Raw genomic sequence first — 19545 nt, 5'->3', positions numbered from 1 at the left:
ATCCTCTGGAGGAGGGCATGGCAACCCACTCCAGTATTTCTGCCCAGAGAATTTCATGGACAGAGGAGCTTGGAGGGCTACCATCCATGGTGTCACAAAGAGCCTGACATGACTGAGCATGCACTCATTAAAGCATTTAGACACCAGATCAACAGATGCTAGTCTACTTAATTTGTTCCCAACATCTCCTACTTCTAGTCCTTGGAAATTTATTCACACTATAAAGAAATCACACTCTATATATAGATTGGTCAGTATCTGCTGTATGGATTACACATTCATAGAAAACAGGGGAAATTTTTTTATTATTTTTCTTAATTTCTCATTGCTAGGTGAACATGCATCCTGGTTTTCCACCTGCTCTCCCAGCACAATTATTAACAGTGTTTCCTTTAACCCAGGTTGCATGATAAATTGCAGCCAACCCATCCACTGCAACAGCTTATGACAGATATGTCTGTTCACTTTCTCAAAATCTCCAGGATAAAAGCCTCAAAGGAAAAAAAAAAAAAAATCACACTTTTCTAAAATTTTATCCCTTTCAAACATTAACATGTACTTCTGAACTGCTTTAAAAGCTAAAGAATTTTTATGATTTTCCATTTATATTACTTTAGGAAGAGATAATTCAGAAAAGAAAATTTTTTGTTTTGCAAATAATGCTTGGGGTTGAAGCTTCATATAACTTTGCCCTCAAAAAAAAAAATAAAATCCAGTATACATCAAGAATTTTGTTTATTAACTTACATAAAACTCAAAGAAAAATCTGAACCTAAAAATAGTAAACATGAGATATAGAATCTTCTTGACCAAGAATACATTATTTTCTCAATGTAAAATCAATTGTGGTCCTTTAAAAGGAATAACTTTATGCTTCCATATTTTTCCATATTTAGAGTTTAAAAATCACTTAAATTATTTCAGAGTTCAAATGCAACATCACAGTCACATTACCTGCATTTAAGTTGTCGACTGGCACTTGCAAAATATCTGCAACTTTTTTTAAAATGTTCTGCATTTCTGGTCCAGTTTTGAAGGCTTCTACATGATAAAGAGCAGTAGCATTCCTTTCCACTTGACTTAAAAACTTTTCACAATGATCAAAGAACCTCATTAATTTATCATTAATTCTTGGAGGTCCACACTCCATATCTGAAAGGAGAAAAAAATATTGTGTGTATACAATATTGACAGGAATGACAATTTCAAATTACTGAAAATTTTGTTTCAAGTATAAAGAGGAACACTAAAAACCTATTCACACCTCAACATATCTAAAATAAGTAAACACACTGCTTATGAAAGACATGCGGCAAAACTATTTCCCACTTCTAAAGACTGTTAGTTCATAAGAGGATGAAAAAAAGATGCTAAAAAAAGACTAAAGAAACAGAGAACATCAAAGATAAAATAAAATGTTAGAGCAATACTACACTATGAAATAAACTGAAATGAATGTTTTCTTAAAGAAAATAACAAATGATTTGACATGAATGTCATAAGAACTGCAAAAATGTATTACATAGGTACTGTTTCTATCAGGCATGGGAAATTTGAGAAATCAAACTAAAAATTAGCAAAGCTTCTAATAACAAGGTGAGAGAGAATTCAAGATAGATTCTGTTTTACTACTTTAATCCAAAGTCTAAATAAAGAGCATTTTATTTTCTCAATTAACTTTCTCAAATCTATGTTACTTTACAAAAGACTGCTTTGGACAAAAACTATTGACAACAACACAAGATATGTTAAAGTTTCAGGTATTATGTATTTCATTGTGCATATGTTTCTGATTTGGTTTATTTTCTAACTGGAGTGCCTACATAACTTTCCATTTAGAATTTTATATATTACATTATTTCTTCAATTAAGGAACAAATGCATACTAGAAAAACTTTCATAATCATGTTCCAACTACTGGAGTGCCTTTTAAGTTTTCTCAGTCATATTTAAAATACACAGATTTCGGTAATCATTTCTCCAAAAATTTACTATGACAAGAACACTAAGTAATAATAGTACATAATATTGTTTCTGTAATTAAAATGAGAAAATTATGTCTTGTTATACCATTTTGTTTTGGATGTGTCTGTGAAAATATCTCTGTGTATGTGTATGTATTCATTTCAAATCCTGAAATTAATTAAGCCCACTGAATTGGCAACTGGATTATAGTTTTTAAGAAACAACTTGACTAGGAAAATAAGTCATCTTTATCATCTTTTTCTGTGGCCTCAAAATTTCCTAAGTGGATCTGAATAATTCACCCCTGCTGCTGCTAAGTCGCTTCAGTTGTGTCCGACTCTGTGCAACCCCATAGATGGCAGCCCACCAGGCTCCCCCGTCCTTGGGATCCTCCAGGCAAGAACACTGGAGTGGACTGCCATTTCCTTCTCCAATGTGTGAAAGTGAAAAGTGAAAGTGAAGTCGCTCAGTCGTGTCCGACCCTTAGCGACCCCACGGACTGCAGCCTACCAGGCTCCTCCGTCCATGGGATTTGCCAGGCAAGAGTACTGGAGTGGGTTGCTATTGCCTTCACCCCTGCTATTATCGAATTACTGCTGTTCTTTAAACAGAAACAAAGGCATTGTTCTGTTTCTGTAAGAATACAAAATCCAATTCAGTGGCTTCCCTCCAAAGCCCAGATGTACAAAACAGGCAAAACAATTGTCTGTAGATAATAACAATGCAGCTAAGCAAAAGGTTTAATCTCTGAGACTGAAAATGGTGAGGGGTGGCTTATCCTGAACTATTCTGACCCAGGGCTGGCAAAAGCTAATTCTCACAATGCCATTTAAGGGCAAAAATTCATTCATCCCAGAAGGTCCAGTAGTTCCTTTCTGGTATACACTAGTGTATACCAACATTCAGCTAATATTAAAAATTGTGGGAAATTTTCACTCGTATTAATGGAAAAAGGTCTAGCTATTTAATTAAAAAGCACAATTCAACAAGTGACTAAACACAAGTCAGCAAAATAAGTTACCCACAGAGCGGTAACATGACATTGTCAATGGAAGAACCCCTTGGAGATGGCTGAAGAGAGGATGCTATTTGAGAAATGACAAACCAGTCTACTTCTAATTTATTTTTCACTTGGGCTTTTTAAAGCTAAATGATGCCTCACCTCAACTTTGACCTTAAAGTTGATCAAGAAGGACTAACACTTGTTCATCTCTCTGGCACAAAAATGTCATGTTTTCATTCTTATCCTTAAGTTATAGGACAAATGGAAGATGTACATATAGTGCAACGGTTAAAAGATCAAATTCTAAATCATTTTCCCTGGGTCCATACCCAGTCAGCTGAAATTAGGCAAATTATTTTCTATGTCTCAACCTCCTCACCTGTTAAGACGGGTGAAAATGCCATCAAGTTCAGAGAGCTGTTGTAAAGATTATGAGAAGTAAGTGTGAGGCATGCCTGGCACACAGCAAGCATTAAGTGTTTGCTATTATTATTATTGTTGTCTATGACTATTAAAACACTTTCTAAAAGGAAAAAAGCATCATTCCAGAGAAAACAGAAGGCCTGGATTCTGGGCCTGACTCTTAGTCCTTAAACTAAGAAAGGACAATCAGCAAAGGATATTCTTGGGCTCAGCATCATGACCTGTAAAATAAGAGCAATGCTAGATGATCTCCCAAACTTTGCAAAAGCCTAAATAATGGAATAAATTAGTAAAGTACTATGCCATGACCATGGACCACAGCTACAAAGAGAGTAACTCTACAGTACATGCAAGAACAAAAAAGAAAAAAGCAGAGCAGTAAAGAAAATCCGAGAGCAGCTTCCTAAAATAGGCTGTAGGTCTAGAACTGATATCTGAAAAAGTTGTTAATGAAAAAAATAAAATCCAAATAGTATCAGAGGTAAAGCCTGAGGAAAAAACTCATAGATTGTACTGAATTAAAAAAAAAAAAACAAAGGTGTGCCCAACTGTAGAACTCGCTTTCAGAGAGGAAAGGGACAAGGGTTGGTGCTCAGAGAGAGAAATTCATTTGGGGAATGGTTAATCAAAAACTTCCCTGGCCTGTCTCCTTTACTATTGGATCCCCCAACGTCTACTACAGATTCCTGTACGTAGAAGGCAACCAAATTCATCCCTGATGAAAGAATAAACGAACATTATGTTTGAGAAGAGAGAGAGTCAAGTGCTGAACATCCCAAAGGATGGGCGCGGGGTGGGCGGGAAGGACGGGGGACCGGGGTCAGAGGGAAGCGAGGAGAGGCTGGAGTCGGGGAAGTCCAGGATCTGGGGGCGGCCCAGGGTGGTCACCTGCGACGTCGGGTGGCGGTAACCCGGGGTGGTAGTGCTGCCAGAGCCCCTGCAGGAAGGCGGCGCCGCTGTCCACGCAGCGGTGCTTGGAGCTGGTGACTAGCTGCAGGCGGCCGTAGTTCTCTCGGCTGAAGAGGGCTGGGAAAAGGGAGGCCAGGCGCAGGGCCAGCTGCCGCATGTCCTGCCGCCCCTTCTCCACCAGCTGCCCGTCCATCCAGTCGGCGTACCACAGCGGCCAGTCGGCCAGCGCGGCGCCCAGGTCGCCGCGGCCGGCAGCGCGGCTCCGGCCATCCTCGGCGCCGCGGGCCTGCAGCAGCCCGTGCAGCTGCCGCAGCTTGCGGATCTGTTTGGTCGTCGGGTAGCGGGTGCCATGGCGGATGAGGGCGACCAGTTGCACCGGCGTGCAGGTCTCCTCTAACAACTCCGGGTCCCGCCGCGGCGCTTCGGGGTCCGGCAGCAGCCCGGGGTTGGCATCCTCGTAGCGAGTCTTGGTGCCGAAGTAGGGGCTGAGCGCAGAGACCACACCGTCCTCCGGCTCCAGGAGGGAGCAGCGAGAGAGCGACGAGACCAGCGCCACAGCCAGGGCCGCGACGGGCGTTGCGGAGACCCTGACGAGGCTGCACGGGCCGCGGACCATGGTGCGCTGCGACCCGCGGAGGGTGACGTGCTGGCTGGGTCGCCGACTTCCGGCTCCGGTGGGCAGGGGGCGGGCCTGAAGGGCGCTTCCGGCCGGGGCCCCCGGGATGTACTGAGCGTCCTCAGCACTCCGGCTCTCCAGAGGGAGCGGTGGCTGGCAGAGCGCCGAGAGGACGGGCGGGATGCAGCGAGCAGCCCAGTGGACCCGTGGCTCAGGCAAAGCCGGCAGAAACCTCCGAGGAGTTTCGGAGACCTGTGGCTAAGGTGGAGCCTGCATGTCCTGCCCTGGAACGTGGGCGAGTTTCCTCATAGCTGGCGCCTCAGGGACTGACTCGAAGACTCCCCCGCTGTTTTCATTCTCTTGGTTGTGAATGAACCCGGATTCAGGCTTAGTCTCCACAGCTGCCAAAACAGGACACGTTTTAACGGCTGACTCTTGTGTCATCATTCTTAACATTGTACTCTGTTTCTCAAAATGTAGTTTGAACCAGCTGCATCAAATCTGCCTGAAGCCTTTGATGAAAATGTAGATTCGTGGATCCTGCCCCAGCAGACCTCCAAAGCCCAAGGTTTGAGTTGCCCTTTTACAGCAGGCAGAGAAGAACCTGGAAAGAGGCTCAGTTCTCCAGGAAATGTAATTCCTGAACCTTTGGTATTTTCTTGACATGGAGCGGCAAAGCTGACATCAGCGAGACAGCATCCCAGAAGTACTATCTTGATACCGAAAGTTTAGCCAGTAGAGACAGCAATCCTGATAACTCGGGCGCGTTGAGTCATGGTCCAACAGATTTGCCCCATTATTAAGTATGAGCTAATCTTTGTGAAGCAAACGAGGTCTGTATTTACCACCACTTTGAGTCCAGACTCGTCCTGCCACATAATTACATACTCAAATCAACCCCTGGGTTTTTTGTAGGTTATTGCTCGGAATCTCACTCCAGAAATAAGTCTGAACAGTACCTTGGTTTCTCCACTTAGTCTCTCAGTCGTGTCTGACCCTCTGCAATCCCATGCTCTGTAGCCTGCCAGGCTCCTCTGTTCATGGAATTCTCCAGGCAAGAATATTGGAGTGGGTTGCCATTTCCTTCTCCAGAGGATCTTCCCAGGGATCAAACCCGGGTCACTTGCATTGTAGGCAGATTCTTTACCATCTGAGCCACCAGACTCTGTCCTTTTCCACTTGAATCCTAGTTTATATGCCAGCTGCTGCTGCTAAGTCACTTCAGTCGTGTCCGACTCTGTGACCCCATAGACGGAAGCCCACCAGGCTCCCCCATCCCTGGGATTCTCCAGGCAAGAACACTGGAGTGGGTTGCTATTTCCTTCTCCAATGTGTGAAAGTGAAGTCACTCAGTCGTGTCCGACCCTTAGCGACCCCACGGACTGCAGCCTACCAGGCTCCTCCATCCATGGGATTTTCTAGGCAAGAGTACTGGAGTGGCTTGCCATTGCCTTCTCATATGCCAGCTAGGAAAGAGTATTAAAGAAATTATGTATGCATGCTCAGTTGCTTCAGTCGTATCTGCCTGTTCGCGCCTCTGTGGACTGCAGCTAGGCAAGAATACTGGAGTGAATTGCCATGCGTTTCTCCGGGGGTATTCCTGACCCATGGATTGAACCCGTGTCTTCGGCATTGCAGGTGGATTCTTTACTGACTGAGCCACTAGGGAAGCCCAAAGAAGTCATAGAATGATCCAAATAGGAAGTTTGGGTTATGTTTTTCTAAGTGTAGCTTTTCCTTCAAAGACACTTTTGGTAAGTGTCTTTTGGTAATTGCTCTTGGTAAGAGCATCTCTATCTTTATTCTTTTTATCCATAAAAGTGCCCCTCTGGTCCAGAAACGTGTACCTGTGAACGTTAAGCAGTGAGGAAAATGGGTGTAAAATCAAGAATAGATTCCAACTTGAATGCTTCAAAATTTTAAGAACTGTGACAGGTAACCATTTTTAGAATATGTTCTTTTTTGTTATACCGTATTTTGGAATGTTAGTGCCCGAATATTTATGTCAGTGATATTTCACAGAGCTATGCTCAAATTAATGTTAATGAACATCTACTCTTTCTTTATGGACTTCCTTTTTTAAAAAAAATTTTATTGGTGTATAGTTGATTTACAATGTTGTGTTAGTTTCAGGTGTATAGCAAAATGAATCAGTTATACATCTATCTACTCTTTTAGATTCTTTTTCCATAAGGCCATTACAGAGTATTGAATAGAGTTCACCATGGTGTACAGTAGGTCCTTATTAGTTACGGTTCATTAAGCAAACATTTGTGCCAGATGCATCTCACTATGTTTTACATAATAGTGTATTTTACTTAATAAAATACACACATTTTATTATGTATTTACTTAATACATATATGTATTTAATAATCACCTCAGGCTTCCCTGGTGGTCCAGTGGTTAAGAATTTGCCTGCCAATGCAGAGAACAGGGGTTCGATCCCTCTTCAGGGAAGACTTCACATGCTGCAGAGCAACTAAGCCTATGCACCTGGAGTCCTTGATCTGCAAGGAGAAGCCACCAAAATGAGAAGCCCACACCCTCCGCAACTAGAGAAAGCCCAAGTGCAACAATGAAGACCCAGTGCGATAAATAAATAAATAATGATCATGTCTCATGATCAATCTTTTGAGTCCTCAGGAGCTACGAAATCCTAACAGCATCACTCCTTCCTATTGCAACAATCTTTAGAGAATATGTTTAACTTCCAAAACACTAGATTTGCCCCAGCTTGATTTTATTTTTCTTCCTCTAATTGTTCATCTGTTCTTTTATGCTGATTATATATTTACATAAACCAACTCCAATTATTTTTGATGTCAAGCCAGAATGGCAAATGATAAAACTGGATTAAGTTCATGTTAATGTTTTTGCCTTGGAAAATCTAGCATGAAGAGAACAGAAATTTCATAAGCTTTGTATCCAGACTCCAGCTCAGTGACTCATTAACCTTGGAAAATTACCTACGTTCTCTGAGGCTTGGTTTCCTTATCTGAAAATAGGAATGTTAGAACCTACACTGCATGAATTCTTTGAGAATAGGAGATGATTAAAGCCTACAGACTGCTATGAATTATATTTTTACCATAAATAATATTCAATGTTGTTATCATTCCTGTGCTGAGATGCTTAGTTCTCTAACAACTGTGCAGTATAAACTTTCATCTTAAAGTGAATGACCTCCACAGACAAGACACACATCAAAGATCATTTCACAGCTTTTCTAAAAAAAAAAATCCACTCATCTCACATAAAGACTGGATAGTTTCCCTTCGCACTTGAGGCTGTGGGCATGGCAGCAATGTATTTGACAAATCTACCACAACACAAGAGATGAAATGGAAAATTCATGGTTCTGCTTCCTCGATGAGATGGAAGAGGGTAGAACCAAGAGCACAGACAGAGAATGCAATTTGGACCAAAAGGAGAGGAGACTTTATCTTCTGAGGGAAGACTGGAAGGATGGATACACAGTTGGATACATCTGTTAGGCTAGCAGCAGAGAATTCATGCATTTCAAGCCTGGTGGTCTCACCTTCTTCAGTGACATAAGAGGCAAGATAGTCTGAAGAGATGGGGGAATGGGAATTAAGTCACATGGAATGTGGAAATGGCTTAGGTTTGGAGTGAAGAGAAAAGGGGAAACAAGCAGAAGTTTGGGTTGTTAGCTCCGAGACAACCCACATGAAAGACTTAAATTGCACCTGACTATACAATTTTATCCAGAAGTGAACATTATCTGTTGTGTCAGAGTGGAAAAGAAAAAAACAACAACAACTGAAGTCTATTGTTCTGCATTATTCTAATTTGTCTTAAGTAGAACTTCTTTTCTAATCAATCGACTACATTAAAGAATAGGTTATTTTTGTCAGATTATTCATAGGACTTTTAAAACAGTAAAGTAATTCCACTCTTAAGATTACATGATGACATATATTTAGTATTTTACATTACAGCTACCTACTATACTTTTAAAGAAATTATTAAAGTATTTTCCTGGTGGTCCAGTGTTTAAGATCCTGTGCTTCCAAGGCAGGGGGTGAGGGCTCGATCCCTAGTTGAGGAACTAAGATCCCACATGCTCTAGGTGTAGCCCCCCTCAAAAAAAAGTTATGAAAGATGACTTTCTGGTAAAGAAAAGATAAAGAAAAACCTAAATTCTGTGAGGAAAAGGATAGTCTCTGGAAGAACAGTGAGCATGAAGAACATGATTTCTAAAGTTAGAATTCCTGGCTTTTAAAATTCCAGCTCCATCACTTAATATCTATGATATCTTAAATAAACTTTTGCCTCAATTATTTTCTGTAAAATGAGGAAAGTAATATTCTCATGGGATTGTCCAGAAGATTAAATGAAACAGTTTACATTAGTTCCTGGCCCCAAATAAATATCAGTTACTTTTAGCAAACAAAATTAAAATGTTTATCATTGCTTCTTTAATCAAGTAAATTGACAAGTAGCCAGTTTTTCATAGATAACTATTATCTCACAGCTACATCAAGCAACTTACCTTGTGCCTTTGCCAAGAAAGTCTTGTCTCTAGGCTTGTCTTTTGTCTCTAGTATCTCAGTGCCCTGCTGTTTCATCTTTCCTTTGCCAGTTATTGATTTGGTGCTTACTTGCTTTTTACTGTGAAAGAAGAGGCCAGCAGAAGAGGTACCCATGCTTCAACCACAGTCCCTTCAACCTTGCTTGAATGTAGAGGCTCCAAGGATCACAAGCTCCACAGAATGCAGGATAGCTGTGCTCCAAAGGAGCTCATCGCCATATTGTTCTCCAGCATAGCAAAGCTAATGTGAACTGTTTAAGTTGTTTCAACTGATGAATAGAACTTCACTGAACCACACAGCAATAATGGAGATGACTTGCTGTTTTACTTTCTCTATTATACCCTGCTAAGGGAGTTATTTGGCAGTGACAAAGCTTCTTTTCTGGTGTTCTACTGTCAAAATCCTAGGATTTTGATGTTGGATTTTTTCCCTCCCATCAAATACTGGTTCTGAATCCACAGAACTATTTGAGAAATCAGATACAAAACTATCGTAAGTTTAAATTACTGATATTCTTTCTATGCTTTCCTACTCCATTAATAGCAGGAACCTGTAGCTTTTCACTTTCTAGTCCTGTTCTGTAACAATTTTCAACATGCCAGAAGCATAATTCCCTCCAGAAGTCTCCTCCATCCAAAATATTGATATATTGTTTCCCAGGTGGCACCAGTGGTAAAGAAACCGCTTGCTAGTACAGGAGACATAAAAGACACTAGGTCAGGAAGATCCCCTGGAGGAGGGTGTGGCCACCCGCTCCAGTATTCTTGCCTGGAGAATCCCATGGACAAAGGAGCCTGGTGGGCTGCAGTCCATGGGATCAAAAAGAGTCTGACATTCTTCTCCCTTATATGTTTTAAGAACAAGTACAGACAATAGCAGTTGTATTTTAACATTTTTTCTGAAATGTTAGTTTTCCAAAATTGAAAAATATTTTTGACCTGTGGGATCTTTTAGACAATTGGTCAGCTGACTTTGAAACCATGAGTGTTGTTTTTTTTTTTTATCATTCCAAGCAGTGGGGAACTTCCAGAACAAAAGTTTATTAGTTCATCAGAAGGCAGTTTTTTTAGTTAGTCCATAAATGGCAATTTCATTTTTTTCTCACTAGCTCAGGCAGTAACGAGTCTTCTGTTAGTTCTTATTCACTGTTTTGTTGTAGCATAAACACATCTTGTTTTGCTTATATTATGTATCAGTAAATATTAAAACCCAGTTAATACTTAAGCTAGAAAAGCAATGTAGGCATCTCTGGACCCACACACTTGGTTGCAGCCACTTTAGTAAATAGGGTGGATCACATGCCAATTGAAGCAACTATTATGGTTCCACAAACAACACCTCTCATTATCCCACTTTACTTTTGTCTTATACCTTACACTGCATTGTAAGGCATCTTATACTTCCCTGATTTTGTACTCCAAGAATAAGTCAGTTCAGTACAGTTGCTCAGTCGTGTCCGACTCTTTGCGACCCCATGAATCACAGCACGCCAGGCCTCCCTGTCCATCACCAACTCCCGGAGCTCACTCAAACTCATGTCCATCGAGTCGGTGATGCCATCCAGCCATCTCATTCTCTGTCGTCCCCGTCTCCTCCCACGCCCAATCCCTCCCAGCATCAGACTCTTTTCCAGTGAGTCAACTCTTCACATCAGGTGGCCAAAGTATTGGCGTTTCAGCTATAGCATCAGTCCTTCCAATGAACACCCAGGATTGATCTCCTTTAGGATGGACTGGTTTGATCTCCTTGCAGTGCAAGGGACTCTCAAGAGTCTTCTCCAGCACCACAGTTTAAAAGCATCAATTCTTCGGCGATCAGCTTTCTTCACAGTCCAACTCTCACATCCATACATGACCACTGGAAAAACCATAGCCTTGACTAGATGGACCTTGGTTGGCAAAGTAATGTCTCTGCTTTTTAATATGCTGTCTAGGTTAGTCATAACTTTCCTTCCAAGGAGTAAGCGGCTTTTAATTTCCTGGCTGCAATCAGCATCTGCAGTGATTTTGGAGCCCCAAAAAATAAAATCTGACACTGTTTCCCCATCTATTTCCCATGAAGTAACGGGACCAGATGCCATGATCTTCGTTTTCTGAATGTTGAGCTTCAAGCCAACCTTTTCACTCTCCTCTTTCACTTTCATCAAGAGGCCTTTGAGTTCCTCTTCACTTTCTGCCATAAGGGTGGTGTCATCTGCATATCTGAGGTTATTGATATTTCTCCCGGCAATCTTGATTCCCGCTTGTGCTTCTTCCAGCCCAGCGTTCCTCATGATGTACTTTGCATAGAAGTTAAATAAGCAGGGTGACAATATACAGCCTTGATGTACTCCTTTTCCTATTTGGAACCAGTCTGTTGTTCCATGTCCAGTTCTAACTGTTGCTTCCTGACCTGCATACAGGTTTCTCAAGAGGCAGGTCAGGTGGTCTGGGATTCCCATCTCTTTCAGAATGTTCCACAGTTTATTGTGATCCACACAGTCAAAGGCTTTGGCATAGTCAATGAAGCAGAAATAGATGTTTTTCTGGAACTCTCTTGCTTTCTCCATGATCCAGCGGATGTTGGCAATTTGATCTCTGGTTCCTCTGCCTTTTCTAAAACCTGCTTGAACATCTAGAAGTTCATGGTTCACATATTGCTGAAGCCTGGCTTGGAGAATTTTGAGCATGACTTTACTAGCGTGTCAGATGAGTGCAACTGTGCGGTAGTTTGAGCATTCTTTGGTGTTGCCTTTCTTTGGGGTTGGAATGAAGACTGACCTTTTCCAGTCCTGTGACCACTGCTGAGTTTTCCAAATTTGCTGGCATATTGAGTGCAGCACTTTCACAGCATCATCTTTCAGGATTTGAAATAGCTCCATTGGAATTCCATCACCTCCACTAGCTTTGTTCATAGTGATGCTCTCTAAGGCCCACTTGACTTCACATTCCAAGATGTCTGGTTCCAGGTGAGTGATCATGCCATTGTGATTATCTTGGTAGTGAAGATTTTTTGTACAGTTCTTCTGTGTATTCTTGCCACCTCTTCTTAATATCTTCTCCTTCTGTTAGGTCCATACCATTTCTGTCCTTTATCGAGCCCATCTTTGCATGAAATGGTCCCTTGATATCTCTAATTTTCTTGAAAAGATCTCTTGTTTTTCCTATTCTGTTGTTTTCCTCTATTTCTTTGCATTGATCACTGAGGAAGGCTTTCTTATCTCTCCTAGCTATTCTTTGGAACTCTGCATTCAGATGCTTATATCTTTCCTTTTCTCCTTTGCTTTTCGCTTCTCTTCTTTTCACAGCTATTTGTAAGGCCTCCTCAGACAGCCATTTTGCTTTTTTGCATTTCTTTTCCATGGGGATGGTCTTGGTCCCTGTCTCCTGTACAATGTCATGAACCTCCGTCCAGAGCTCATCAGGCACTCTATGTATCAGATCTAGTCCCTTAAATCTATTTCTTACTTCCACTGTATAATCATAAGGGATTTGATTTAGGTCATATCTGAATGGTCGAGTGGTTTTCCCTACTTTCTTCAATTTACATCTGAATTTGGCAATAAGGAGTTCATGATCTGAGCCACAGTCAGCTCCTGGTCTTGTTTTTGCTAACTGTATAGAGCTTCTCCATCTTTGGCTGCAAAGAATATAATCAATCTGATTTCAGTGTTGACCATCTGGTGATGTCCATGTGTAGAGTCTTCTCTTGTGTTGTTTGAAGAGGGTGTTTGCTATGACCAGTATGTTCTCTTGGCAAAACTCTATTAGCCTTTGCCCTGCTTCATTCCATGCTCCAAGACCAAATTTGCCTGTTACTCCAGGTGTTTCTTGACTTCCTACTTTTGCATTCCAGTCCCCTATAATGAAAAGGACATCTCTTTTGGGTGTTAGTTCTAAAAGGTCTTGTAGGTCTTCATAGAACCATTCAACTTCGGCTTCTTCAGCATTACTGGTTGGGGCATAGACTTGGATTAATTGTTCCTAAATCATTCACTGGTTAATACCTTAAATGCAGGGGGTATGGTGAAACCTTTTTTGATCCCCCAATATTTATTTCATATATAAAGCATACTGTCAACAAATATTTGTTTTAAGGGTGTATGAATGAATAAATAAATGAAAATAGAACAGGCAGTATGGGAAGCTAAAATAAGATAGCTTTGCATTTGTTCAGTATAATTATTTCCCCAGCTATCCCCTGGCATGTGAAGAACAATATTTATATCATGTTTGGGTGTGGAAATCAAGAGGTTAGGTGTCTTGCCTAAAGTCAACAAGCATTTGGTAGAACCAGGTCTAGAATGCAATTGATGGAAACAGAGCTATACTTAATGCCTATCATATTCCTGACAAATGAACAGTGACTGCAAAGAGTGTCACTTGTAGCTGAGGCTAAAAAGTAAATTTTACACATAGTATAATACTATAGTTGTTGGGCTTCCCTGGTGGCTCAGCAGTAAAGAATCCACCTAGAATGCAGGAGACACAGATTCGATCCCTGGGTCGGGAAGAGCCCCTGCAGAAGAAAATGGCAACCCATTCCCATATTCTTGTCTGGAAAATCCCATGGACAGAGGAGCCTGGTGGGCAACAGTCCATGGGGTCACAAGAGTCAAACACGACTTAGCAACTAAACCACCACCACCACTAGAGCAGTTATTATTGGCTAACCATGCAACATTTAGTCCCCTTATTTTCTTGGAGTCAGTGTGCAGGTAGTTGCCTCTCAGGAAGGTTAAACTAGTCCCACCTCAGGAAAAACATCCTGACTGGTTTAAACTAATCCTGGTAACTCTGTTTTTCTTAACGGTTTTAGTTTAAGATGAACGTATGATTCAGTTCCAGCCACTAATATATGAAGGTCAGTCTACTGGGAAGTTTCTGGGAAACCTTAAATGTTCTTGAAGAAGAATATATTTTCTTAAAGTTTCTGGGGACGGAAAATGTTCTCCTCTGTATTAAAACTTCTTCATGGATTTCCCTGGTGATCCAGTGGTTAAGAATCCATCTGCTAATGCAGGTGACACAGGATTCAATCCCTGCTCTGGGAAGACTTCACATACTGTGGGGCAGCTGAGCCTGTGTGCCACAACTACTCTTTAGAGCCTGTGCTCTACAACACGAGAAGCCAGCACAATGAGAAGACTGCTCACTGAAACTAGAGAGGAGTCCCTACTCTCCATAACTAGAGAAAGCCGGTGCGCAGCAGCAAAGACCCAGTACAACCAAAAATAAATAAATGAAAAATTTTTTTAAAAGGGAGAAACTTCTTTATAATGAACTTTGCTACATTGTACATTAGGCAAAAGTATTATTTATTGAAGTTCTTAAATAATTGTTATTGTTCCTATGAGTATTTTATATATATACAGTTTGCAAACAATAGGAATTCTAGAGGACATTCTTTGAAGTAAGAAGCAGTGGTGCTTAATTTGGGGTTACTTATTATCTTCCTTTTTACATGTGAATACAATAAAACATTTTTAAAGAAGTTTAAAAATTTTAAGGAGAATATATGAAAACATTTGATGATTTGGGATATAGATAAGGAATGGCTGCTTTGTTTTTTTAAGGCATTTCTAGATTCTTAATATTTGGGCCAATTACTGTGATAGAATTTCTGCCCTCAAAACAAATCCCAATGATAAGATATCTATTCTTCACATGAGCAACAACTGAAGTACATAGGATTAAACAAAATATTCATGTCTGTTACAGGATTAAGAAAGTGAGGAAAGTGTAATGTGATAACGTGCTAGTTACCTCAGAGTGGTTGGTTCAGATACAATGATATAACAGAGTCAAAACAGAAAGGGACAGTGTCAGGCCCAAGATAAATATGTCAGGGGCTGAAAACTGTTTTGAATTTTTATCCTGAAGATAGAAATAACATTCTTATGAGAAATTGAACATTAAATATTAATAGATACGTATTAAATCAATTTTGCTTGTTGACACATTTGTTTGTTTGACAAACAGTTATTGAGTAGCATGTGGTAGTTTTTAGTCCTCAGAATTAATCCAGAACAAAATTGTGAAGTATGAAGTTTAATTTCAGTCAATTTGCCTCTTTATATTATTCTCCTTTTGGATTCTTCAGCCTTCCTTTTCCTCCTTCAGGTTTAAAAACTAATAACATTAAGACGCTGGTGACAGGAATGACAGGGCTCCTTAGGATGAAAGATGGTTGTGTTCAGAGGAAAGAAAAGTGTGTGTTTAGGAACAAAGCTCTACCATGTTGTTAAACTCTACTATTAATATCTGTGGATAGACAGAATTAGGGGGCACATTATATTCTTTTTGCTTTCTATTGTAATGTTATGCCTTGCTTTCATAATATATGGGAAAAAGTACATATAAGGAAAGTAACGACAAAAAATGTGTTAAAATTTTTTTCTACCATTTCAGTTTTTTTCTTTCTAATTCATTTTTAGTCCATCAGGCACACTTTGCTTTTTTGGCAATGTTCTTTAAATTGTTTAAAAATAAAAATGTTTGCAAATTGATCAACACTAAATGTTTCCAAGTACTACAGACATGTATAACTTTTGCACATCATGTAAATGTGAAGCTTGGTATGAGGCAATGAACATTTTAAGTTGCTTTAAAATTTAAGTATTGGACATTTAGAGTGCTCTCTATTGCCTAGAAAATCCCATGGATGGAGGAGCCTGGTAGGCTGCAGTCCGTGGGGTCGCTAAGGGTCGGACACGACTGAGCGACTTCACTTTCACTTTTCACTTTCCACTTCCACACATTGGAGAAGGAAATGGCAACCCACTCCAGTGTTCTTGCCTGGAGAATCCCAGGGACGGGGGAGCCTGGTGGGCTTCCGTCTATGGGGTCACACAGAGTCGGACACGACTGAAGTGACTTAGCAGCAGTAGCAGCAGCAACTTGACACTATTAGTGATAGAGTTGAACAAATATAACTAGTTACTATGTTTAACCAAATGTTTGACTACATCATTGCTTTTCTTTGGGATCTTGAAGGATATAATATACTATGAAGGAAAAGAATAAAGTGGATTAGCATGTGACCATGCACAGCTAAAACAGTACTTTGTGATTTTCCTTTTTTCTCATTTTTGAAGGTGATTGATAGCCACTTTCTCTCTTTCCTTTTCCTGCTTTTTTTCTCAGCTTATGAAGATTCCTAGTATAAACCCAAGAGGAGAGTTACTGCAAATATACAAACTATAGATCCGCTGAGTCTTCCTGTTGCAGATTACACTCACATTGTCTGATATTCTTTCTCTTTTTTCCTCAGTTTCTTAGTTGATACCTTAATATTGCAAGCCCGCTCCATTAACCTTCTTACATTTTCCTCTGCCTTGTATCTCTGAATAATTTAATTTTTAATAGTTGAATTATTGCTTTACAATGTTGTATTAGTTTCTGCTGTACAACAATGTGACTCAACTACATGTGTACATATATTCCCTCCTTCTTGAGCCTCCCTCCTACTCTGCCATCTCTGATTAACTCTAGAAAGTTGAGCTCTGAAGAACTTTTAAGTACCTTCAAATTCAGCTTATAGAAAATCTCCCTTTGAGGTCTTCAGGAGAGCCAAGGCTAAATGAAAGATTATGTTCAATCCTTCACAAAGCAGTAAGCCAATGATATGGAAGACCGTGCAGAGTGGGAACTTGACAGTGAAAGGAGTGAGAAACCACTGGGGTTCATACATACGAGCTTCCAGGTTCAGATCAGAAAAGTGACTGTGCAGGTCCAGTGACTTCCCTCGACAGTCTCTCTAACTGGTAGAATTTGCAGTGATGGTCTTCAAAGCTGTTTTTGTAGAAGTCTTATAAATAGTCATTCCTGATTTTCACCAACACAGAATACTGTTCCTCTGGCATATGCAGCAGCAATACAGCAGCAAGAAAAAACGGTTCTTGATGAATGTCTTCATCATAGAGTAGGCCTTGCAGATCTTGTAGAGCAATTCCTGGCCATGTCCTCTGGTATCTTTAATTATATACAGGAAATGTATGATGAATATCACTCTCCTGGGCTTAGTTCATTGTGATAAGAAATTGATATCTATCCAGCATTGCCCGGTTGTCATGGCATCCTGCTAATCATTACCTCTTCCTTCAGTGCTTCAGGAACACCACTCTTTCCCACAGCAGATAGCCCTTTCTGTTGTGCACCAAGGTTACTGTACCATCTTCCTAACAATTCTCCCCAAGAATATAGGATCGTCTCAGGACAGTCCTTAGACACACCACCTGTTACACTTGAGAGTTCATTATCACTCTCCTCTTCTGCTTCATCCTCCTACGGTGACACTGGACCCCATCCACCAACAGGAGTGATTGTCCCACCTTCTCAGACTTGCACTGTCAACTTACCACCTTATGTATTTCCTGCATTGGTACGGCTTTTGCCCTCAGGTTGTTTCAACCTTGTGAAGAAGTTAAAGGATTTCTCCTGCTGCTGCTGCTGCTGCATCACTTCAGTCATGTCCGACTCTGTGTGACCCCATAGACAGAAGCCCACTAGGGTCCCCCATCCCTGGGATTCTCCAGGCAAGAACACTGGAGTGGGTTGCCATTTCCTTCTCCAATGTGTGAAAGTGAAAAGTGAAAGTGAAGTCACTCAGTCGTGTCCGACCCTTAGCGACCCCACGGACTACAACCTACCAGGCTCCTCCATCCATGGCATTTTCTAGGCAAGAGTACTGGAGTGGCTTGCCATTGCCTTCTCCAGGGTTTCTCCTAAAATGCCACAAACACTCTTTTGCAGGGTATACATGTACAGCTGTCTCCAGCTGAAAATAGATAGCCTCCACTGCCTCCATGACTACCATATCCTTTGTCACAGTCATATATACTCGTTTATCTTTTGGCGTTTCTTCATTAAGTGCCAAAATATTGGTGCATTGCTATTCCACATGCCAGTGATAATATAAGCTCTCCCATCATAGCTCTTTCCCATGGATTACATCTCCAGTAAATAAATGTCGTAGTTCTTCATGTTTCACCTTAGGCTTAATAAGATTCCAAAGCATCTTTCAATAGCTAATTCTTTGTTAGAAAGTTGCTACACTGTAATCACAACCTTCTTTTCTATTCCCTGTTTTAATTTGACAGTATTTTTTAAAGTGTAATATTAGTATAAAAGATTATAAAATAGGGAGCAAAAGTTTTCCTCTCTCTGATCTTCCCTACTCAAATTTCCAAAGGTAAAACGATTGTTTCTTATATATCCCGACATTTGCTATTAGAATGCAAACATGTATATCTATATGATCCGTATGTGTATATGTACACATTCACACACAGAGGATCAAACTAAGCTAACTTTCCTTTAGCTTACTTTTTCACCCAAAAATGTATCTTAGGCATTTTTTTATTTTTAGTGGTTCCATAGCATTTTATCTTATGGCTGTACCATAATTATTTAATGAGTCCTCTCATGATGACATTAGATGGTTTCCTGTTATATTGCTGTTAAGCTATGTTGCAGTAATCATACATACTTGTATATGAGTTTATATGTAAGAAAAATTTCTGAAAATGGAATTTCTAAGTCACTGATAGTGTTTCGCTATCAGTAGATGTTACCAACTCGTTCTTTAAAAATGTAATACCAGTTTATACTACCACCAACAGTTGATGGGAATGTCTTGTTTCCCTTCCCTTTGGCCTACACTGAGCATCATCAATCTTCTTAATCTCCAGTGTATAAGATGAAAAATGATATCCTACTTCTGGCTTTTATTTTGTTTTGTTTTGTTAGAAATGCCGATGTGAGGAAAGTCTTAGTGATTTATGGAACCATACAACAATAAGTAAAGTACAGTGACAGAATGTGTTAAACTGAAACTACCAATGCGAGCCATAAAAAGCAGTCTTTACTGTGGCAGTCCAGTGCAGCCGCAGAAGCAGCACTTTTGCTTACCGCCATGCTTATAAAATCCACCTCTGGGCCCATACTTTGATCTCTAATGTCATTCTCCTCTAGAGGAAACTGAGGTTTTTGAGGATAGTTAATATCATGTCCTGCAGCAGGAAAAAAATGGGAAGCATCCAGAAATTCTTTTTTTTAAAAAAGAAAGGATGTTCTTGGGATCATTAAAGGGAA

The 19545-nt window shown here is 40.4% G+C and overlaps 1 protein-coding gene and 1 pseudogene across 2 annotated transcripts in view; both read right to left on the bottom strand.

The window, feature by feature from the left end:
* The window catches only part of MINPP1 (multiple inositol-polyphosphate phosphatase 1), a 41494-nt gene extending 36401 nt beyond the window's left edge, over positions 1 to 5093 (bottom strand). Inside the window, exons 1-2 of one of the 2 annotated variants that reach the window (XM_088842122.1) lie at positions 4280 to 5093; positions 955 to 1152 (exon numbers count right to left, since the gene is read on the bottom strand). In XM_088842122.1, coding sequence (XP_088698248.1) covers positions 955 to 1152; positions 4280 to 4916 — 835 coding nt within the window. In that variant the 5' untranslated portion in view covers positions 4917 to 5093. The remainder of the gene's footprint in view (positions 1 to 954; positions 1153 to 4279) is intronic. The other variant, XM_055425161.2, reaches the window with a different exon arrangement.
* Positions 5094 to 6627: 1534 nt separating this feature from the next.
* Positions 6628 to 18540, bottom strand: LOC129555163 (rab GTPase-activating protein 1-like; annotated as a pseudogene).
* Positions 18541 to 19545: the final 1005 nt, after the last annotated feature.

Source organism: Moschus berezovskii, chromosome 12, assembly GCF_049115385.1.
Source record: "Moschus berezovskii isolate FMDL1 chromosome 12, NW_MosBer_1.0, whole genome shotgun sequence".
NCBI lineage: Eukaryota > Metazoa > Chordata > Mammalia > Artiodactyla > Moschidae > Moschus > Moschus berezovskii.
Note: the sequence above shows the minus strand (reverse complement) of the source record. Positions and strands in the feature narration are given on the sequence as shown.